Source organism: Galeopterus variegatus, unplaced genomic scaffold (assembly GCF_000696425.1).
Source record: "Galeopterus variegatus unplaced genomic scaffold, G_variegatus-3.0.2 Scaffold4003, whole genome shotgun sequence".
Classification (NCBI taxonomy): Eukaryota; Metazoa; Chordata; class Mammalia; order Dermoptera; family Cynocephalidae; genus Galeopterus; species Galeopterus variegatus.
This window is the reverse complement of record NW_007730114.1, coordinates 34,204-58,298: the sequence shown is the minus strand read 5'-3', so window position 1 is coordinate 58,298 and position 24,095 is coordinate 34,204. Positions and strand designations below refer to the sequence as shown.

The 24,095-nt window shown below is 40.2% G+C and overlaps 1 protein-coding gene across 1 annotated transcript in view; it reads right to left on the bottom strand.

Annotated features, from left to right (window-relative positions):
* Positions 1–558: 558 nt before the first annotated feature.
* SLC22A15 (solute carrier family 22, member 15) overlaps positions 559–24,095 on the bottom strand; it is a 27,797-nt gene continuing 4,260 nt past the window's right edge. Inside the window, exons 3-10 of the mRNA XM_008586496.1 lie at positions 19,058–19,187; positions 14,611–14,826; positions 10,538–10,678; positions 8,464–8,549; positions 4,799–4,919; positions 3,146–3,218; positions 1,004–1,192; positions 559–686 (exon numbers count right to left, since the gene is read on the bottom strand). Coding sequence (XP_008584718.1) covers positions 597–686; positions 1,004–1,192; positions 3,146–3,218; positions 4,799–4,919; positions 8,464–8,549; positions 10,538–10,678; positions 14,611–14,826; positions 19,058–19,187 — 1,046 coding nt within the window. The 3' untranslated portion in view covers positions 559–596. The remainder of the gene's footprint in view (positions 687–1,003; positions 1,193–3,145; positions 3,219–4,798; positions 4,920–8,463; positions 8,550–10,537; positions 10,679–14,610; positions 14,827–19,057; positions 19,188–24,095) is intronic.

Below are 24,095 nucleotides of genomic sequence, written 5' to 3'. Positions count from 1 at the left end.
GTCTGTATGTGGGATCCGAACCCTCGGCGGGAGCACCGCTGCACTCCCAAGCGGCGCACTGCAGCAGCGCGCCACCGGGCCGGCCCTAAAGATAAATCTTGAGGATAGTTTATCTTATGTCACAAAAATGGTAGCGGGAGCGCCGCTGCACTCCCAAGCGGCGCACTGTAGCAGTGCACCACCGGGCCGGCCCTAAAGATAAATCTTGAGGATAGTTTATCTTATGTCACAAAAATGGTAAGAATTTTTACACATCTGCTTTTAGGTCACAATGAAGGAAAAGCAACATGATCAAACTTCTAGAAACAAATCAGCCTACCAATTTGGAATGTGAATTTGAGCTATGTGGCCAGAGGTCATAATTCTGAGCTGAAATGAAATTTTGGACAAATTAACAACTATTCCCTCAATGCACGATGTTGTCTCTCATGAAATCTCTTCTCCAACTTCCTTTGTGCCTGAAAAGAATCAGTCCACACTGAGTGCCACCCATGTATGTTCAGGCCAAGCCAGTCATTTTACGGCTCTCGTAAGATTCATGGGAGAACCTGCCTTAGCCAGAGGCATAAAAGATGATCCTTTGCTTCCGAGGCTGTTCACTTGATCATCTGAGTCTCTTCATTTGCATCGTAAAACTCTTCCTCCTGCTCACTGTCGCTCCCTAAAGTGCTCTCCTTGTCTGCAGACTGAAACAGGAAAGGAGAAGAGGGCAGTAAAACGATGTCATGACATTCCTAAAATGGAAATTACTCTGTAGCTATTCAACTGACAAATGTATTTTTATAACATCTATTCCCCCAAGAAGTGCCCCTAAAGTGTTCTAAGAAAGCTAATGAATCATCTGTCATCTTTATTTCTCTGAAAATCAGCTGCTGTTAGATCCCAACTTTGTTTTCTGACAGTATCACTCAGTTCTACTTAATCTAACCCAAACATTCTTTTTTTCAACAACTATCATCATCCAAGTGGTAGATGTGAATGATTAAGGAAAGCACCGCCATACCTGTGGAGGATCCATGGTCTGCAAAGACAACGCTTCCTCCCCTAGCCTGCGATATGAATACAGCTGAAGGTCAGAAAACGTCTCTAGCAACGGACTGTTAAGGGTTTCTGGCAATAACAAACTCAGGAGGCCCGAGGTCAGGCTGGCGGCTCCAAAGACAACGAAGGGTAAAGACCACTGCACGTCCTTCTGTGGGGACAGAGTGTGGAATGAAAACAAACACACGCAGCGTTAGCCTCCTCAGCAGATGACGTCAGCAGTCTCATGACTGAGAAACTGCCAGGGTCACAGTCAAGCTCATCCCTTCCCACTAGACAACACACAGAGAACCACCCTGGGAAATCACAGAGTGATTCCTCAGGCACATGGAGACGGCGGTGAGGAAATAAAAAGACACACTGGCATGTGCATCTCACATATGCACGGGTGAGGACTGTGGGAGCGGAGGCCATGGCTAGATCTGAGCAGGGCAGTCCACATGGCCAGTTGACAGGAAATCTGGTGTTCAGCTTCCACTCCAGGTGAGGAGCTTATAACACAGCAATCTCCACATGCTCGTCACATAAGAGACACCACAAAATATTTACTGACAATGAACATTAAATTTCTCAACCCTGGAATCGGCCAAACTATTCCATACGCCTTAGTGCCATAACTGAGAGGCCCGGGTATTGAAGGTATAAAAATTCTGAAAAGAAAGAACCCAACAACATACATACAGTCTGTAGACTACTTAAATTGAACATGTTAAGGGCTGGTGATACAGACAATTGCTTCAGAGATGAAAAAGATATTCTCAGGAAAATTTAATTCAACGGGTTCAACAACAACACAGAAAACAGTTGTTTGAAGGATGCTGTTTGGGGGCCTCTCTGAGCTGATTAACACTCTAGAATTCTGCACAGGAGGTGCTGAGCTTTATGATCTTCTAGTTGGTGCTTACAAATTCTGTGGGTAGGTCCACTATTCAGACAATGTTTTCCTGATTTTTCAAAAGCAAAGAGACGACGGAGCAGGAGAGGTAATGAGAGGGGGAGAGAGGAGGAGACTCTCATCTCTAGCCACCTACAAGCAACCACACGTCCAGCACTGTGGGTGTGTTGTTGAAGCAAGGGGACACAACACTTTCTCCTCTTCTAAACTTAGCAAGGATCACTAGAGACAGAGTGCTGGGTACGATAATGTTCTAGGATAGCCATCCAAAGTCAGATACCTTTAACAATGAACACCTAATGTCAGACACATTTTGCAGAATAAAACATGAAACTAGTATGACTCCATAAGACTTGTGACCTAAAATTAAGCGTGAAATATGGAGACAGATACCCAGAAAATGGAAGTGTATTGCAACACAAAAAATGGAAAGGCTACAATGGCATTTCAGAGACATCCTGTATTAGGAGGTGGTGAGTTAAGCTGCCTGAATAAAGAAGTTGTCAACAGAAAAGGTTTACAAGTCCCGCATCAAGTCTAATAACCTTTCAATGACTCTTGGGTAGGAAAGTCACAGATAAGACCAAGGAGAGACCTGAGTTCTTTTACAGAACTTGAACATTTTAAGACTGGAAGAACTTTAGGGCTGTCATATAGTCTATCACCCTTTCTTTTGACTATGAAACTTAGAAAATCCCCCCAAAATATTAACAGACACACCAGTAGGCGTATTTCTCTTCTAATTTTCTTTTCCAAGTGGTGTGCCTTTGGGGAAGGTATTTAACCTCTTTCTGCAGCATTTCTCATCTTTAATATAGGGGTAACAACAATGCCTGTTTCATATGGTTATTGTTGAGTATTACATACAGTAATATACATAAAGTGCTTAGCACAGAGCCCGACACACAGCAGAAGCTTAATAAATATTTACTGATTGACTGACTGATGAGTGAGGACAGGAACAGGGCCCACTGGCATTAGCTGACCCTCCAATGAACACAGACGAACAAAAAAATCAGTAAAAGAATCCTTGGTAAGAGTCCAGCTGCTCCCACAAAGAACTAGATTCCTAACCTAAAAGGCACAAGGCTCACATTTGCGTCAGAGTCATCTTAAATAGCATCTGCTCATTACATCTTTCTACACAAAAGTACAAGCATTTCCAAAGCAGAGAATGAAGAAAAACAAAACTAGGGGGTACAAACCAACCAGTGAGGGGATGAAGGGAGCAATAATCCCACCGACTCGGGAGAACATGGAGCAAGTTCCAAGCCCGACATTCCTGAAAGGCATAAGTAAAGAAAATCAGTAAGTTCCAGGGGGACAATTGAAAGACTCTGGGGGGAAGTAGGCTCCTATAGAGCAGTGCTGCCTACTAGAACTTTCATGATGCTGGAAATGTTCTATAATTGAGGCATAAGTAAAGAAAATCAGTAAGTTCCAGGGGGACAATTGAAAGACTCTGGGGGGAAGTGGGCTCCTATAGAGCAGTGCTGCCTACTAGAACTTTCATGATGCTGGAAATGTTCTATAATTACACTGCCCCACATGAAAGACACTAAACATATGAGGCTACTGAGTGCCTGAAATGTGGCTTAGTGAGGACGAGGAACTGAATTGTTAATGCATTTAATTTTAATTATTTTAAACTTAAATAGCCACGTGAGCCTAGAAATTACCATACTGGATAGTACAGCTAGAGAAGATGGTGCAGAAATGAGCATTTGAGTATTTCTTATAAAATGTTCTTATGAGTTTTTGTGTCTTAGGTGTTCTATCACTTAATATAGCTATAGAAAGCCAGATCTGAAAAGTCTGCCCATTTATTTAAACTCGACTAATTAACTATGAAAGGGTCAGGCATATAAATAGGAATTGACTGAGCACATATTGTCAGGAAAGCAAGGAGTATAGGCATGACAGAAGCGGGAGAGAGGGAGAGAGAATGGTAAGGGAGGTAGGCAGGGGACCACACGTCACTGTTATCCCAGCCTAATTGTTAATAACGACCACATTTGCTCTCAAAAGTGTCCCAGTTTGGACAAAATTGTCATCCTAGTTTTATAGCCAATAGACAGAAAAAGCAGGTTACAGAAACAATTAGGAAATGACTAGGCAATCAGACAATCTGATCACCTACTGGGAAAAGAGATTTTAAATTAATAGGCAGAAAGAACTATGAGGCTTCTTCCTTGGATATGGGAAAGAAGGACAAGTTGGGAATGTCCTCAAAAAGACTGGGAAAGGGAACACTAGCCCAGACCACAGAGGTGGTTCTGCAGAGCTTAAGCTGCACCTTACCCTTCAAATTTGGGTTTGCTTTGTTTTCAGACTTATTTTATGAGGAGAAATTTAGGACACAATATGTTCTTTTCAATATAAGCATGTCCTAGTCATTAAAAATCATGTTTAACAACTAATTTTCAAACATAATATTCACTTATTACAATGTGAAGTTATCTTTTTAAAAATGTGCATATTTTGTGCTAAAACACAGGTTCTGTGAGAACAGGAGCCTTTTCCCCTTGTCTGTGATGTGCCTGATGCAGGATGAGTGACTGAATAAACGAAATCCACCAGAATAAAAACAGCATCCGAGTACTGTTTAGCCGATGGGCTACGTGTAGTGTAGAGCACTTCTCTCATGATGTACCCGAGGGCATTCTGCCATGACAGAGCATTCCTCAGCTGAGCAGGCAGAGGGCACTCTGCAGACAGCTCTGAGCTTACCAGTGCCTGCGACCTGCTGCAGCCCCACACTGACCGTGTTCCGGATGAATGAGAACCCTACCTCTGCTGAGGCAGCCTTGGACAACAGAACGTGGACCATGTGAAGGAGCACGTGGCTGCCGAGACACATACCTGATGACCGTGGGGTAAAGCTCAGAGGTGTAGATATAAACAATGTTGAAGGCAGCGCTGATCGTCAGCTTCCCGAGCAAGGACAGGGAATGGCTGTTGACCACCGCAGACACACCCGTGGCTGAGGAGGACAAGGTGACATCTGTGAGGTCTGCAGTTGGAACAACTCCTTTAAATGACACATTTCACTCTGAAGGAGCAACAGGCATTCATGCTGATCTCAAATGGCAGTGAGGTAGTATAACTGAACACACATTTGCAAGTGTAGGCACACACACACACACACACACACAAATAGTTTCTCAATGTTTTGGCTCTATCTGTGAAATCTTACACACTGGTGTCATCAAATGTGATGAAACTTGCACTCAATCCTGCGTGACAGAGCACCCTGAAAACTTTTGTACTATAGTAAGTGAGCTTCATGGAAATTGTAAGTTTCATCTACCAAGGGTGTGACTTGACTGTCCTTTCTTCGCAACCCTATTCAAAAAATGATGTAAAACTGTGGTCAGTATGATAAGCCCTGATAGATATGAAGCAGAGGTGAGCTCCAGAAAAGTGTTTACCTTCAGTTTGCATTCCTCGGTATAAACCAAGGAGTTCCATTGAGAAGAAACAATCCCATTAAATTACTACCGGAAAATATAAGAAAATGTTCTTTAAAGATCAAGACTCTAAATATGGAATTACTTTTAATCCTTCCTCCTCCCCAACTTCTCACTTGACTTACTAATCAGTAATGATACTTGAGTTTCTTAATATACAGTTTTTATATAAAATGCAAAAATATACTTTATTCCGGTTCATTTCCTTATCAAAAATACTATCGATTATCCTATGGTTCCTTCCTTTATTAACACTGTGCTCTGGCATTCTACAATTTAATTTTCCCCTTTCAAACATGTTTAATCTCTCCCCTTCAATAACCCATTTGCCCCTACCTTCAAAATAACAATGTTTCTTATAAGGAAAAAAAAATCTCATTGATTCTGTGGTACCTCCTCCCCTTCACGGTGAAACATCTCCAATGAATGCCCACCACTCCATTTCCTCAAATGCACCTGCCCTGTAACTAACTACAATCTGGCTTCCAACACCATCATCTCCTGAAACTCCTACTCTTGAAGGTCAACAGTGATGTTCTAATCACCAAATGTAATTGCCTCTCACTCTCCTTGACATTTCTGCCAAATAGAACATTCTTGTCCCCATCCTTAATTCTGCATGGCTCATACAAATCACTCTACCCTTAAATAACTCAAATGAAATATCCTTCCTTCCTTTGACCCCATCTTCCAATCCATTCAACTGGCATGCTTCAGAACCTCCCTTATAGTTGCTTACTTTTCCATCTTATCTGCCCAAAGTATATTTCAAATTAACTCAGGCTAAGGCTGTTTCTTGTCTGTATTTGTGTTCCTCATAACACCTCCCATATACTGTGCACACTGGTGTTCACTAAACACTTGTGGAATAAGTAGAAGGACAACAACAGGGATCTGTGTTCATGCTCTTTCTGCTTCTAAGGAGAGAGGCACATAATACACCCTATTCTGAAAAATAAATTTCACCTTCCCTGCTTGACTGCTATCATCTGCTTTAAAGATGTCCTGAGCACAGTGGCCCAGGCACCACCAAACTCAACCATCTGGGGCTGCTTTCACCTCTTCTGCCAGGCTATTTGGAAGATGTTACCTCTTTTAAGTACTGAATATATATTTTTAAGCCATGAGGTGCTTCTGGAAAAAAGAATTATGCCTTCAGCATTTACCACAAGATATGTTTCTGGTATTTTGAGATCTGACAACTTCTTCATTTAAACCAATAGTGAGGACAAATTAAATTCATCAATTATTTTCCAGAAAACTGAATGAATCAGGAAAGGGTAGTGGGTGGCACTGAAGCAAACAAAAATGTGCACATTTGCTTGATTAAAAATGGCCTCTGGGATTGTTTTCAACTCATAGAGGATGGCATCTTTCAAACTGTACGGAGACAATCTACACATCTTCAACTATAGGTTAGAAGATTACCATTCTGAAATGTGAATTCAAATGGTGTGTTAAAGAAAGTTCATCATCCAAATATCCACAAGATCCAAGGTTGGAAGAAGTCTCCCACGTGAGCCCAGGAGACCTGCAGCCATAGCATGTCTGGGGAGCTGGCTCCAGCCACACACCTGCAGAGTGCTCACATCAATCTAACACCCCATCTGATGCTTGGAATTTTTCTCCTATGTTCCTTCCAATGGAGTCTGTAGGCACCCTTTGAATCAGGAGGAAAAGAACTGAATTCCCAGGGTGCCTATGAACATCAAAATCTGCTGAACATAAAGCTACAATGATCTGAAGCCTGTCACTGTCTTGCCCAGACAGAACTGGGCACCTAGTTCTACAAAGCCCAAAGCGGAGCAATAGCTGAGGAGTTTCTCCTCTACTTGGCACTAGCAGAGACACCAGTTTGCTCAGAGAATAAGAAATGAGCAAACTTAATTCTCTAGTTTCCATGATTTCATGAAAATCACCTAAATATTGGGTAAGATCTCTAAGCAGTGAACAAAGTTCACTCTGAATTCAATATATAGAACTTCAGGCAGCAACCAACCTCAGAATAGGTGCGTGGGTGGATTACAGAACAAGGAGAACACATGGCCCTAGGGTATTCAGTGAGACACTGGCACAACCGAACTTCAAGGAGAAGCAATTTACCAAAGGAACATTTAGTACATGGTATGCACAGCCAGGAAATGAATTCATCATGCATTTCCAGCAGTTATCAAAACTTTATGTTGAACCACCTCATAACGATTCCCAGGAGTGGAAGCTCCATAACAGAGCCTTATCAAAATAGCAAAGCCCCCCAAACAGGGCTTCTGCCATACCATATGCCCCAGTAGCAGAGAGTTGTTAGGACCCACTGCTCCTTGTTGAAAATCACTTGACAAAACCAGGTTCCAGTGCAACAGCTGGCAGGCCTCAGGTGCACTAGTGCAAAAAAAGGCTGTATTTATGGCATCTCCATATAGGGGAAGTAATCAAGTTAGATGAGGATGCCAAAAAGACCTTTTCTAAAGCAGTGTTTGCACAGCAAGGCTACAAATATATAAAAATAACAAAGTTTCTGAAATACATTTTATTCATGCTTTATACAAGACTAAGAGATTATCCACTATCACAAACAGTGAATGTTACTTTTATTGATGTTGCTGTTGTTATTGTTATCAGGGTGCCTTGTGAGGACTGATGAAGATATTAAGGGGAGGCAAAGCCACCTTTGAGGACCAGTGACTCTGATCTCCAATCCTGTGATGTCTGGAATGAGGAGTGTAATTTGCAGCCTTGGACGAGGTTTCTTTCTGTACAGAACTAACCAGTCCTCCTCCTCATCAAATAAACAACTCTAAAATCACCGGTACTACATCCCAGACACCCCAGATGGGATTTTAATAGCGTGAAAGAATTAACAGTGCACCTCGAAGTGCATTATTCACCCAGAGAACAGTTGAGGCAATGGAAAGAATCTGGCCCATTATACCCCACACAATTGCTAAATAATCTGCAGTCACAGAAATGAAGCACAGCATATGGTCCTTTCTCTACTACACTGAGATTCATTGTAATAAAAGTGCTGTTCAAAACCTTTGCAGAAATTTGAAGGCATACCTTTCTTTTCTGGAAGAAACATTACAATAAGACAAGCCAGTCCTCCTAGGCATAGAAATGCTGCTAATGTCCGCTTCCGACCAAACCTAAATAACAGAAAGAAATTACACATTTCTCTTAAGAATCTTATAAGTTCATCTGCTCCTTTTTCCCAACCTTCCTATTTAAATGTCCTCAATATCACTATATATTTTTATCTTTTCTGAAAGATTGGTGGCAAATGTGACTGATCAGGAGACTGGGACATAAATAATTATCATGAAACAAAGGAAAACTTGCTAGATGGCAGGATTAAATGATGTGTGCAGGAAGAGAACAAAGACTCATTCTACCTATTTCATGAGTGTTTACTACGTTCCAGGCACTGTTTTATATGTTTTTATGTATTCCTCATCTATCATCTTATTTAATCCTAATAATAAACGCATAGGTATATACTGTTATAGTCTCCATCTTCTAGTGAATGAAACTGAACCAAGAAAAATGAAGTCCTTTAGCTCATTTCATTTTCTGGTTTCTCGAATCTTATGGAGTTAAAAGTTTTAAACTCTATAAAAAAGAAAAAAAATCTCCCTCTCTTAAAAACACAAACAGAAAAACACTTCTTGTTAGTGGATCAGAATTAAGTGAAATGTATTGCACACTTTGTTGAGAGAAGTAATTTTCAAATAAGAACTCTAGACTCAGGAGAAAGATATTAACATTAATAGGTCTCCCTTTCCTGGGGGCCGGCAATCTGCTAAGTACTCTGATAGGAACTTTAATATTACTTGCAATTTTGATAAAAATTTTGCCAGCGGAATTTTATAATCCCTTATTTGAGGATGAGTACAAATGGAGGCTTGGTGAGGGAACTCATTAAAGTCATAAAAATAACATATGGCTAAGACTAGATTCGAATTCAGGTCTGCCTGATCCCAAGGGCAACAATCCTTCCCTCTGTTTCAGATTTTAATCCTGACTCTGGCTATACAGGAAAGGTCTTGAATCTTCTTTTCCTTGTCATTTTGCTTAATTTAACATTCAGTATCGAATGCCTTTCAAGTGACACGTAGTATGTTAGGCAGGCACTAGGGATGTGAAGACATGGTTACTCCCATGGACAGCCTCCTTATAACACCTGAAGTTGTCGTCAAGAGATATGCACAAGAAGTCATCACAGCACAAAGGAGGGGCATCCGGCACAACTGGGGGTGTTGGACAAAGGTTTCTGAATATGATGTCTGACCCAACTTTGGCCATGATGATGGTAAGCAGCAGTCACTCACAGAGGCAGCTAGCTGGGAACACCACATGGGAGAAAAGCCTTCAATTTAACAGAATCCGTACCTGTCCTTCCAAAGAATCCACACCTGCTCTTCAAAATGCTCTAAGCTAAAACATCATGACAACAACATCAAGTGCAATGCTAAAGGAAGCATGTTTTTAGCTAGAATGATGATTTCTGGAGAACGAGAAATGGCACAATCTAACTGATTCTCATCTCACGCAGAGTGGGATTCTGCGCTGCCCTGGTCAGGGGTTAAAGGACAGAAGTGATCTAGAAAAACTGAGGGAAGGGTGCTCTATAAAATGTATTTCAAAACTGTGCCCACAGACAATGAGTAGCAAAAGCAGGATACAGTCTTCCCCTCAGCAAAGTAAAGTGAGTCTTAGGAGTTAAGAAAAGTCTTTCTAGTTCCTTCAGCACTTTGTCTACCTATAAGAACTTCTAAATATTACTAATTAGGTTTATGAAGTTCTATCTACACAGAGCTAATAATCCTGTCTCTTGGGACTAACAAATTACACACTGACACTCAAAAACCCTCAAATAGTAATATTAAATACTATCTTGAATTTCCATATTCAATATTGGATTAAAACCCATATAAAACCTATATAAAAACTTGAAAACATGAAACTCAAAAATACAACACTAAAAAATTAATTCTGTTTTGGGCCTAAAAAAACTCTAATCACTACTACTATTATTAGCAGATACTACATACAGACAAAGACAATAATATTTAGGTATTTAAGTATATAAGCATGCACATTCTCTATGGTACACTTCATATTCATCAATACTCACCATTTTTGGTTAATCAAGTAGATGCACAGAGGGTAAGATGGAATTTCTATGAGGCCAGACAGGGCCAGGTTGGCATAAATACTTCCACCTAGATCACCTGCACTCAGAGTTAGGCCATAATATACCAAGCTGCACACAAACCTGCAACAGGGGGTCAAAGGACCAGGAGGTAAATGACAAGAACAACAACAGAAAAAGCACATAAGAATTTTCCAGAGAAAATTCAAATATTGGTTTAATGTAATGCCATCTGCTACGAGTAATAAGTTTGACTTCTCACTAACCTTTCTATCTCAATCTAAATTTCTATATTGGAAAAACCAAAAAATAATGGGGTCTTGGAAATGATGTGAGTTATGTCTATACATTATACAAGGGTACTTCAAAAAGTTCATGAAAAAATAGAACTTAAAAAGATAATATGAATCTTTCCATGAACTTCTTGAAGCACCCTCATATAAAGCAAGCGGACAGCCAGCCCCTGAAAGACGAAAGACATTGTTTGTGCTTGCAGCAAAAAATTTTGCATTTAATAGAAGACAATGGCCCTATTCTTACTTTATTTAATTCAACAATTCGGAAATGATGTGAGTTATGTCTATACATTATACAAGGGTACTTCAAAAAGTTCATGAAAAAACAGAACTTAAAAAGATAATATGAATCTTTCCATGAACTTCTTGAAGCACCCTCAGATAAAGCAAGTGGACAGCCAGCCCCTGAAAGACGAAAGACATTGTTTGTGCTTGCAGCAAAAATTTTTGCGTTTAATAGAAGACAATGGCCCTATTCTTACTTTATTTAATTCAACAATTTATGGAATATTGGCCATAGGCAGTTGCTGTGACATTATCAAAATGACTCTAGAAAAGAACTACCACGAAGAAATCAACAGAAGATGGTACTGAGAACATGGGCTGTGAAGTGACTGGATCCTCTCTGGGTCACCTGTAGGCCAGAAATGACTGGCACTACAACCCCCTGTCACTCCCAGTCATTCCCAGCCCTGGTCTTAACCCTACCCTGCATTCAGCAGGTGCACTTGCAATAGACACCCAACAGGAAAGAAAAGACGAGGGTCACTACAGAGGCAGAATCATCTAGAGGATCAACTGGGGAAGAGCCCTCTGAAAATCCATTAATTTATTTATGCACATCGTTCCAGAAACAAACACTAGCAAGTGCCTCTTGGGTGCTAGCCACTGTGCTAGTCACTGGGCCTGTCTTCTGCAGCCCGGGAACTAAGGAACTGAGGAGCTAAGCCAATCAAAGTGCCAACCTGAAGCTCCACATCAGGGTTCCTCAAACAGACTGAAGGTGGTAATAGGAATTTCTGTGCCTAGCAATCTGCACTACTAGAAACAGAACAAAACAGAAGAGAACAAGCAAAACCAAAACCCTGAAACTGGGCTTTACTAATATATGAATACATTTATGAAACCATAAATTCCTATATGAGCAGTAAAAAACCTTGGCTTTGTTAAGTTTATGAGTTTTTATGCTTCTGCAATTCAGTTTGACCAGTGTTTATTAAAGAGAGGTTCTCATGCTTCCCTTTAGTTCTCCTTAAAAGTTTAATGAGCTGTGGCTATCATGAGATCAAAAAGGAAAGAGAAAACTTTATTCCCATCTCTGCCAAAACACAGAGGGGCCAAGTGCCTCAGACTATTTACAGTAGTTCAGGGAGAGAGGGATGAGGAGGAGGGAAGAGGAACCCCTGGAACTGGACTGGTGAGTAGTTCATCCCTCCCTAGCAAGTACGCCAGAAGCAGCAACCACTTCCCATTACTTCTTACAGATACAGAGCTGTCACTCACATACTAAGGATGCTGAGTAGTACTGTAGCCAGGACATCACATGTAAGGATGCAAGGTGACACTGAGTTGTCTGTTTTCCCTGTCCCCTAGGCGCTTTGCATGTCAGCGGAAGACTAAACAAATTTAAAGCCATGTTTTTTTAGAAAATATTTTAAGAATCCTTTCCACCTGCAGTAGACGTCCTCCTCTTACATAATGCTATTTCCTAATGGGTTGTCTGTGTTATTGTGTCTATTCTGCATTTACAATAGAAATTCCAGTGAAGAAATTCCAGCCATGAACACACACACCTATTTAAATCAAGCTGTGATGGTATCATGTCAGGGTAAGAATAAACAAAGCCAGTTCAGGACAACGGAAGAATTACCAGCTGGCAGTGAGAGAGAATGGGAAGAACATGAGGTAAGGAAGTCCTCATCATCCCCAAGGCTTGGCCTCTGCTCTGTAAATCACCTTCATGGCAGAGTTCGTTGTTGGGATACATAATTACTGCTATTAAAATCACTTCAATCTTTTTATGTGCCCCAAACAAAATTTAAAATGCTTGCATAATATTTAACAGTATATTTAGGACATCAGAGAACTATTTAAAAATACACTACTGTCAGAAATAACCAAAAGAACAGATGTTAAACACAGAGGTATAATTTTACCCCCCAGTTAAGGCTTCCTTCAATGATAGATGCATAGAAAAAATTTTAGAATTTTACAGCATCTTCAAAAAGAATGGCAATATGTGGAACGACATTATCTCTATTATCATGTATTTTAACATTCTGAGCCCAAGGGGAAGAATTTGAGAAGAGCTCCTTTGGCTGTGTAAGAAATAAAATAAACAGAAACAGACTCCTTGGCTGTAAGTCTAGGTGTTTTTAATCCACTGAAGGCCAGGACCCAAAAGATAACATATCTGGGAAAAAATAAAAAACTTACACAAAAATAAAAACAGTATATAATCTCCAAGAAGTAGATGCTTCCCCCAAGGCAGAGGACTTGCCTGTCTATATGATATGCAAATGTAGAGTTTTATGGAGCCTTAAGTATCTGAATGTACTTTGTATTTGCTTTTGAATAGGTAGATCCTCAAATTAGTAGCTCCTAGGCTGTGTTGTGACATTTGGCTTTCAAATGTTCCCTTAATCTCCATGTCTCCAAGCTTGTGTCCGTCATTCAACACTTATTATATATCTGTGATATTCCCAGCTCTGTACTGTTCTGGGGGGAAGGCAGCAGGTGGTGTGACATGGCCCCTGACCACACAGGTGGCAGCCAGTGCTTGGGCAGGAAAGAGAATCATGATACTGAAAAATATCTTTGTACCTTCTTATTCTCAAACTACTGTCCTTTTTAGCTTTATATATAAGACTATTTTCCCATAAAATCACTTTCCTTTATCCTCACATGAAAATGTAGGTTTCCATGCAGCATTCGTGGCAAGTATAGCACAACAACCCTTTAGGCCAGTAGGTATATACTGATCATGCCTGATACTGGGCCAAATAACATTGATGGTGCTTTAGCAGAATGTACAATGTTAAAACACATATGCAATCCACAAACTGTATGCCCATCCATTTCTACCCTTTCTAAAACTTCATTCTTTAAATAGAACCATACTGAACCATAGACTGCAACTTACATTAATGCTGAGAGCATTTGAAAGGCAGGTGGGAATATGCCAAACAACTAGGAAAGCAGGTTTGGGGAGTGCTAATCAGTTCATTCACTGATTTGCACATGTGGCTTTGGGTCTGGGATCCCACCTATACAAGGATAACATTTAGCCCACCTCAGTGAGTTAGTGAGTGGGAATGCCTCACAAAATGTAGCACAGAGCATTACAACCAGAATGTGCCATCGAACTGCTTGATGCCAAAACCAAAGGTAGGTATTTTCAAAGTCCTATTTAGAAACTCTTCTGCTTCTATTATGCTTGTTTACTTTCCCCGTTTGTTTATTTTTTTGAAGGGAGGCTTAAATATTTACATTAAATATTTTGTGAGCAAAGATGTATTTCTGATGTTTACCCACTCAAGTTCACAGCAGGCACCATACTGTCCACTTGAGAGAGAGAGCTGTAAAAGCAGACACAGACACACCACCCGGGCTTAGGGACAGGGGCCTTGTTTGGGGGAAAACAACCTCAAGCTGACAAAGAGGTAAAATTTTCTGTCACTCTGAAAAAGGAAGAGATTATCAAGGGACATTTAGCAACCCGAGTTGAAGACCAACAAAACACTCCTTAGATACAATTACCAGATGAACATCAGGATCAGAGTGTGTCCTAAGAGGATCCGGTAACGGAACAGATCCAGGAAACTTCCAGTCTCCCTGTAGCTCCTGCTGGCTGGATGTGTGAGTGAGAAGGTACACTTGAGCTTGCGATTCCTCCTGGCAATAAGGTACAGTGCTTCCTCGGCCTCACTCAGTCGACCCTGGGAGTATAACCAACGAGGTGATTCAGGAATGAATCTGAAAGAGATGTCATTAAAGGCTGTGTATTCAAACAGGTACATGTCCACAGGAAAGAGACAAATCACCCACTCAATACGTGGATTCCCTCGCCACAACTGGATCCCATGCTAGGTTGAAAGCTTGATTCTCCCAATGATACGTGGGGAGCGAGGGCTACTTTCCACGGCACGCCAGTGTTAAACAGTGGCCTACTCTATCAGTGGAAACCAAGAATATTCTTTCAAAATAGCAGTAAAAAAAGGTAAATAATACGTATTTATCTTAAAATGAATTTTAATATGTGAATGGGAAATTAAGTCAGTAGTACTGAATAATATAAATTCTTCATAAAGGACAGGTTAGAGATACGGCTATAAATCTTAGCCAAGGGTTGCTAGAATAATACTACAGAGATACTGGTTTTTTTAAGTTCCGAAAAAGTCTAACAAAGAAGATAGAAATCTTTACTATCACATCATAAAAAATAAGTTTTAAAAAAGTGAGTGTTTCTAACATAGTGTTATGTTTGAAAGTAGAGATTATTTTAACACTACGCATAGAAATGAAAGAGTTTATCATATCTTAGCTACTTTTGAATGTTTACTGCTTCAAAATATTCACCATCTGACACACTATGTTTACTATGTCCTGAGGATATTTCCTGAACTCCCAGCACTTTAAAGAATAATAGTTATTTCTGGTTAACTTCCAGTTACAATAGTTATTTTCTAATATAACGACAGTGTTGAACAATTATGTTGCCACGAATATCGTCAAACAGTTTCAAGGGTGAAATATTACGTATCTCTCTTCCTCCTCACTATTCTGCATATACTTTTAGAGGACTTGTCAGAGACACAGCCATGGCAGGAACATGGAAACCTTATTTACTAAATACGACATCAAGTATTTTATGATCTAACTTGCCATTACCTTCCTAATATGAAACTTGGATGAATAATATTGGCTACTTAAGGTGCTTTTCAGAATTTGCTGTGCCTTTCAATAAGGATATTAGCAATAAATGGTACAGGCTTTGGAAACTTAATGGACAGCCAGTCCATCAATAACCACTTATTGAATATTTTCATTTTGTACACAGCAATGTAATAGGTGCTGAGAGAAGATGTTAGAAACAAGGCAGGGATTTTCCCAAGCGTTTTGCTACTGGGGAAAAGAATATTCATACACAACATCTGATTATCAACAAAAGCAGGAACAAAAGCCATCTACAACCTCCTAAAAAATCCCTTTATTTACTTCTTCATTGCTGTTTGACTATTATTACTGACATGGAAGTAAATGATCAAGTAAAACACTGTTCTGTTGGAAGTTAGGACTGCAGATCCTCAGATGGATCAATGGGGCCACGTATGAGATACTATGGAAAAACTACCTGATTAAGTCTAAACACAAATAAAAAGAACATAAAAGAAGACTACTGTGATATATAGAGAAAATATATAATAATAAAAATTAAAACTAAGCAGGATTGGAAAAGGTAAAAAAGAACCAATAGGAAATATGAGGATATTTCAAAAAGTTCATGGAAAGATTCATATTATCTTTTAATTTTGCTCTTCCAGGACCTTTCTGAAATACTCCCATACGCCAAGACATTAACAGCCACTTTCTTTGGGTAATGTAAGTCATTTGCCCCTCTCCTTAGGCCTCTCTGTGTTTTCAGAATTGCTTGTAAGCAACAGAAATTACTTTGTAAGCTTTATAAATCATTTTTAAAGATGATATTTGAGAGATATTCAGGCTTTGGGAATTTGAGTTAAAACTATTTCTACTTAGGAAAGGGTTTCTCTTGATCATGCAAACTTAGCACCTAATATTTCTCTGCATTTTGGCAGGCCAGTAAGCTTACTTATACAAAGGGTCACCTAGTTGCCAGTGGATGGATAGGGAATATAAATTCCAACACATGCAGATTATTCATACAAAACAAAAGAAAAAGCAAGCCTTTGAACGTACTGCCCTCTACACTGCAGCGTGGTCCCCTGTGCTGTGCATGGTCACCTTCAGAAGCTAAAATATTCACCTAACAATGTTACCTCTGCTCAAAAATGTTCTGTGAATATCCTTAAAGGTGGCAAATCTTTGTAAATTAAGGGACCATTGATTTTAAGTAAATAAATAAATAAAACTACTCAAATTAATGTACTGTAAAAATGAGGAATTTTTAAGCTAGATGAACATGTTTTTGGTAAACAAACAAGATATGACTATAATAATGTGACTTCTTATGTTCCTGATAGCTAATCCTGAAGGTGATTCCAAATGTTTTTGTGCCAACGTTATACAACAGACATGAAGGAGCCAGTGTGCAGAGGGCCCTGGGCTTCAGTGCTGGGGGACATGCGATCAGGGAGAAAAGAGCCTGCTGCTGTTGAGAGTTCCCAGTTTAGAAAGGAGAGACAGGTCCAGTACAGGGCACAAACACAAGGGCCACTGGAAGGATGGGGGCTGGTGCTGGGACTTCAGAAGAGGAGAGCGACTTGTAGTGGACCATAAAAAGCTTGGGTGAATGGCATTACAGCAAACTGGGATGACTGAGTATCAATTAAGATACTCAGAGGTATTAAGAAGAAATGGGGAGAGGGGTGTTGAAAGAGCAGGCACAGCACTGAGTCAAGGCCTGGAGCAGAAAAGCACAGGTGCACACTGCAAACAACTAGCAGCTGAGTGTGCTTGAATTTATTGTGTGGGAATGAGATGGGAGAAATCAGCACAGACAAATTGTGGACAGACTGTGGGAAGCCTTACACACTAGGCTTCATGGAGTAAGTATGTATTTAAATCTTATGTGTTCTTTTCCCTCTGCTTTCTGTTTTTCATGACTTGAAATTCATTCCCAGTGAGCAGACATTCCCACCTAAAACTAAGCAGTAACTAACGCAGACCACACGTTCAGAAAAAAAAAAGCAGAACGGCTCCGATCATCCATTGAAGTCTCGCTACTGTTGAAGGAGAGATGACAGCCAGACTGGATGGAGAAGCATGAGGTTTATTAAATATTTGAAAGGAAAATTAATTTATTCATCAATATTTACATGAATGCTTATTAATTCAAGGTACTATATTAGGCACCCATTTATTACTTTCAGGAATTTATGATACAAAAAGCTAATAAAATATTGTTAGTTTCCCTTTCTAATTACCTTACTCAAATTCACATAGCTAAATACATTTAATAAATTTTGGCTTTTTAATATAGGTTAACTATTTCCACTCTATTCATTTTTGTACTTAACAATTCTCTTGCTCTCAAAGACAGTATAAGAACAAATTTCAGTTCAGTCCCCACCAAATCTCAGTTTAGAACCTGAAAAAGAGCTACTAAATTCAAGAGCTATCTGAATTAAAATGCTATTACAGGTCTCCCTCACTTTATGGCATGGAAGAAAGCTCGTACCATTGGCTAACAATTTTGTTAATTCTGAAGATTTTAATGATTAAAATTGAGAGCTATCTGAATTAAAATGCTATTACAGGTCTCCCTCACTTTATGGCATGGAAGAAAGCTTGTACCATTGGCTAACAATTTTGTTAATTCTGAAGATTTTAATGATTAAAATTAGAGATCTGATACCTCAGAGAGGAAAAATTTTTCACACATCACGTTAAAACTCCTGCTGAAACGGGCCTATGTTGGTGGCTCACCTTGTTGCATCTGGGTGTTTTAGAGCACCCCGGTGTGACACCTTGAAGAGTTGTTTGCAGAAACCTGCCCTAACCAGGGAATCATCCTTTTACAGCTTTGAGCCCCTGCACTCTAAAGATTTCTCTTCTATCTGAGACTCTTCCAGAGTCCACATTTAGAGGCTCTGAAATGATACTCATCTGTAGAATGGACAGCTGTCAAATAATCAATATGAATACATTGCTCTACAATATCATACCTCAGTCACATACCTAGCACATGATCTGGTCCAGCCTGAAGATCTTTAAGCTTGAGGCATTAGGTTAAAAAAGAAATTGGTTCCCTATACCAACAATTTGAAAGTTAAAATGCAGTCCATTGAGAGGTTACTTTAAAAAAGGGATACCTGCATTCTGCATAAATTAAGCATCTCTCTTCCCAGGAGCTGCCAAGAATTGGAGCACGTGCAGAATTTAGTTCTTCACCAAAGCCAGTGCAGGCAAGCTCCTGAAAAGGAATAACGCCGCTCATTGACCAGCATCCTCTTAAGTCATTCCTTTGCCTTATTAAATTAAAACTCTAAGAGGAAAAACTACTTACAAAGACAAGAGAAAGACCACTGTTCCCTGCAGGTTAACCAGAACGGCTAGGGTCCTCCAGGAGCGAATGAAGTATCCTAACAGGGCATATTGGGCGATGCCAACTGCAAAGAAGAGGCCGCCAATCGATCCTAATTCAGGGAAAAGAGAACTGTCACTGGAGAAAGAACCATCTGCGGCACCATTTCCAACCCCACATCACAGAGCCAATTCCTCTCTCGTGAGGTGTCAGCCCTACCCTGGCAAGTGTAAGAGGCAGAGCAGAAGAGAAAAATCAACACGAACGTTAAGCATCACATGATGAAACTATAAGAGAGCCCAGGAAATTAGTGGAAATGGAGAAGGGATCGATGAAAAATACAAACCATAGGTAGACAAGATGAATTTTAAGGGTTTGCTCGAATGCTTTCTGTAGTGAATGTTGTACTGACACCTGCCTGAACCCGTGGCTGAGGCTTGGAAATATTTTTGCCATGTGAGTGATATGCTTTTTTAGGTCATGGGGCTATTGAAATACTGAAACTTAATCTTCAACCTAGAAGGTGTCCTTGAAATCCTTCCCTACTTAATTTACCACCATCAGATATGCAACATTTTATATTTATTTGTTTCTTTTCTGTTTCTCCCAAGTAGAATATAAGCTCCATGAAGTATGGATTTTTATCAGCACTGATGGAAAAATATCAACTATGGAATTATAAAGAATCCTGTGTTTTTTGAAATAAATATTCAGATAAGTATCAAACCCCCTGGCTTGCCCAATATTCCTGCAGATTCTATACCTCTGACACACTTTCTATACCTGCTACTATCACTATTAGTAGTAGTGATAGCAACTATTTATTGAGCATAGTGGTTTTACATACATTGTCCTATGAAGCAGGTACTGTTATCAACCACACACCGAAGTGCGGAAATAGCTCCAAGAGGTTAAGTGAAGCTGTGGAAGGTATGCCTGACTAGAGGACCAGCATTCTGTACCATTCCCTCTCCTATCTGCCTTCTACAGAAAGGCAATGTCTGTGGGCTTCCCATAGCAACAGGACTTTGTTTATCTTACTACAAAAATTTTCTACAATAATCCTGTAAAACAAATTTTCTTTGATTCCTGTCTATATCTTATCACTCTATAACAAAAAATAATGACCTGTATACTGTTTGCCCTAGAAGGAACAGGGGGAGCCACAGAAAGGAATCAATGTGATATCACGTTCATCATGTTCAGAACACATGGTCCAATGTGTAAGGGAAAGAGAACACTGTGATTTCCCTGGAAATTTAAGATAATCAATAGCTATTATAGGTCCATCGCAGTGCATCAAATAGCACCTGGCTTCCAAGAATAAAGTCCCTTGTCACTGCTCAGAACAGTTCTGAGCACTCGGTATCCCTTGACAACAATGCAGGTAATAAGAGCCTAAAGGATGAGATGGTTTCAGAGGAGCTAAGTTCAGACCCTAGTTCTGCCACACGCTACTGTGTGATCTTGGGCAATTCACTAAATGTCTCTGAGCCTCAGTTTTCTCATTGGTGAGGTAATAATACTGACCTCAAAGGGTAGTTTTTATTAGTTTTATTAGCTTCAGATGAAATAATGCATGTTATACAAATGTTAGTTATATTGTCCTACTGTAACCTGGATTTAGCCATTTTTATTTACTAACCTCAAAAAAAAAAAAAAAAGCCACCTGAAAGCCTCCTGTCATGAGTATCTATTACAGATATTTTCTACCTATCTCTCCTCGCTAACTCCAAGAGCCCCTCTCCTCTCTCTGTTGGAGAACTGACTTCCTGTTACTTCATCTCCGTGGTGCAAGTGGGAGCTGCCAGTCAGAGTTCCCCTCACTGCAGAGGTGACCCCAGCTGGGCCAATCAGAGCTCTTACCCAGGACTTTAAATATGTGATTGGGAGCTACTGGGCCCCATCCCTGACTGAGCAGACAAATCTTCTCAGAGAGGATGGGGAGCAGAGATAAGAAGCATCTGATTTCCTGGTTCTGGGCCATCTCCAAAGCCTGGTTCTTCATGTTTGGTTACGTTAACCAAATGATTTCCCTTTCCCTTTATATATAAGTTCATTAGAGTTGAGAATCTGTCACAATCAGTAAGACTTTTGGTATCAACTGGATATGATGTATCAGAGGAAATGATTCACAGGCATCTATTTTGACAAACTTACATACTGTGATGACATTACCATGGGCAGAGGTCCCAAAAGATGATATAGACTTTAAGTGGAAAGAAAACAATAATTTTTATTTGAGGGGCCAACAGACATTCCATACGTAATGACCAGCAAGAAGATGCACACATATTCCTATAAATGACAACAGGGATAAGGTGTAGAGAGGTAAATGTGATAAGACTCTAAGTTATGTCGTTAAAAAAATTAATAAAAAGTGAACATTTCAAATCAGCACTTTGCTTATTACAATTCTGGAGTACCACAGGTGGTTTTGTACTGTTTATGTGCCCTGAGGTATTTATGCCTATTTTTCAGATTTATTTTCTGCTTATTTTAAATTAATTTCAAGTCTACTATTCCTGCTCAGATCACACCAGTAAAAGCTGAATTTTGGCAGGTTAGAAAACAATACAGCTATGACTTTATTTTTGTAAATGGCACCAAGGATCCACCCAGTTTTCAAATACAAGGTGTGAAGTCTCCCCCAGTCCTCTTTGTCTCCCTTTCTGTGGATCCCTTAGCAAGTCATGTTCCCACTAAAATCCAACTCAAATGCACCTTCTTTCCTCCCTCTGTACTGCTCCCACCTGGCCTGAGCACCATCAGGTTTCATGCGGCCGGCTACAACAGTCTCCTCATTGCACACAATTTCTACTTTCTCTGCTATCATCCATTCTTTACACACCCACCAGAGAAATCTTTCTGTACATGAGATCCTACTGTTCCTCTACTGCATATGCCCCACCGGCTTCCCACTGCACTTCAAATAAAAAACAAATTCCTCATCCAGCCTAGCACGGCCTACACGTCATCTGGTCTCCCCCACCTCATCTCACTTCACTCTTCCCCTAAGTCTACACTGTAGCCACAGGCATCCTTTCAAGTCCTCAGAGAAGTTTCCTGCCTCAGGGCCCCAGTCCTTGCCATTCCATCTGGCTGGAATGCTCTTCTCCCAGCGTTTCACACGCCTAGGTGTTCCTCATCATTCATGTCTTAGATCAAACACCCACTTGTAGGTTTTCTCTAACTATCCTATTTAGTGTAACCCCCACCCCCCCCACACACAGTTATTGTGTAGACCACTGTCCTGTTTAATTTTCATCATTGTACTTATAATTCTCTGAAATTATCTCCTATTTGTTCTATCTCTCCTAATCAAGGCATAAACTCCACCACAGCAAGAGACTCCCCCCAACCATTCTTGTTGCTATAGATTGAATTTATATCCCCCAAAGTTTCATGTATTAGAAACTTAACCCCCACTGTGACAGTGTTAAGAGGGTGGCAAATCCTATCATGGTAATTGAAAGGTGGAGCCTTTAAGAGGAGATTAGATAGTGAGGGTCATACCCTAGTGAGTGGATTGATCTATTGATGGTTTAATGGTGGTTATGGGCATGGTGCTGATGGCATTAAAAGGAGAGCAACTGAGCAGCTTAGTGTGCTCACTCTTCCTCTTCTCTCTCTCTCTCTTTCTCACTCAAGTCATCCGCCATGTCACACCCTGCACTGCTGTGAAGAGTCACCGGCACCACCAAGGCCCTCACCAGATGTGTTCACTGGACTTTGGACTTCCCAGCCTCCAAAACTTTAAGCAATAAATATTGTTTCTTTACAAATCACCCAGTTTCAGGTATTTCTGTGATAAGCAACAGACACAGACTAATATACCTGTCTTGTCCAGTCTTTTATCCAAAGTCCCTTAAAAAAAAAACAAAACAGTAGTCGGGCTGGCCCGGTGGCGCACTCGGTAGAGTGCGGCGCTTGGGAGTGCGGCGGCGCTCCCGCCGAGGGTTCGGATCCCATATAGAGACCGGTCCGCTCACTGGTTGAGCGCGGTGCGGGCACGACACCAAGGGTCGCGATCCCGTTGCCGGTCGCGGTACGGGCAGGACACCGTGGGTTGCGATCCCATTACTGGTCATGAAAAAAGACAAAAAGGAAAAAAAAACAAAAAACAAAAAAACAGCAGTGTCTGGTACATGGCAGGGTCTGTTTAATAAACGAATGCTATGGAATAGACATGCAAAGGAAGAGCGCAGAAAGGATACATGGCACTGTGTTAACAGCAGTGGTCTCCCAGCGAGTAGGACTATGTATATTCTTCATGTTTGACTTGTATATATTTCTTCATTACTTTTTACCATAAGCGTCAATTATTTTTGTTATAAAAATTAATATAACAAATAAATATATTAATATGGAATTTTCATAGCTTTAATAGTTTATTTTTAATTCTCAATAATTTTCAATGAGCCTCATTCTTCTTGGTAAGCACTGAATGCAAACTGGTCAAAAACTGATACTTTCAGTTTATGTTTACACTTTTTTGTACATACTTTTCATACTATTTTATACATGCTGCATATATTACTTTGTAATTGAGCAGAATTTTTCAAACTTTTTCACTGATAAATAATTAAGCTATTTCCAATGAATTCCCTATTGCTGAACATTTAGGGGTTTTTTTTTTTTTTTTTTTCAGATTCTTGCAGTTCATGAGCATAGTTGAAGCCACAGGGGTGCATAAGATTATGCTGGAGAGAAACCAGCTTGAAAAGAAAAGCCAAGGACAAAACTCTGAGGAAGACCTTGGCTCATAGGAGAGGGAAAAAGAAAGCACCTCACAAAAGAGTTGCAGGTGTCATAAGGGCCTTACTTTTGTCCTGGGTGCAGGTCTGTGAACTGGCCTTCAGGGAACCTTCCCACACTGGTTCTGAATTTGACATTGAACTTGGCAACCACCTGGATCTACTGTTACAGTTTTTTCCTCAACTCCCTTTTTTCTTTGCTACAGATTTTTTTTTTTTTTTTTTTCATGAAAAAAAAAAGCCCCAACTCCCCATTTTTTCCC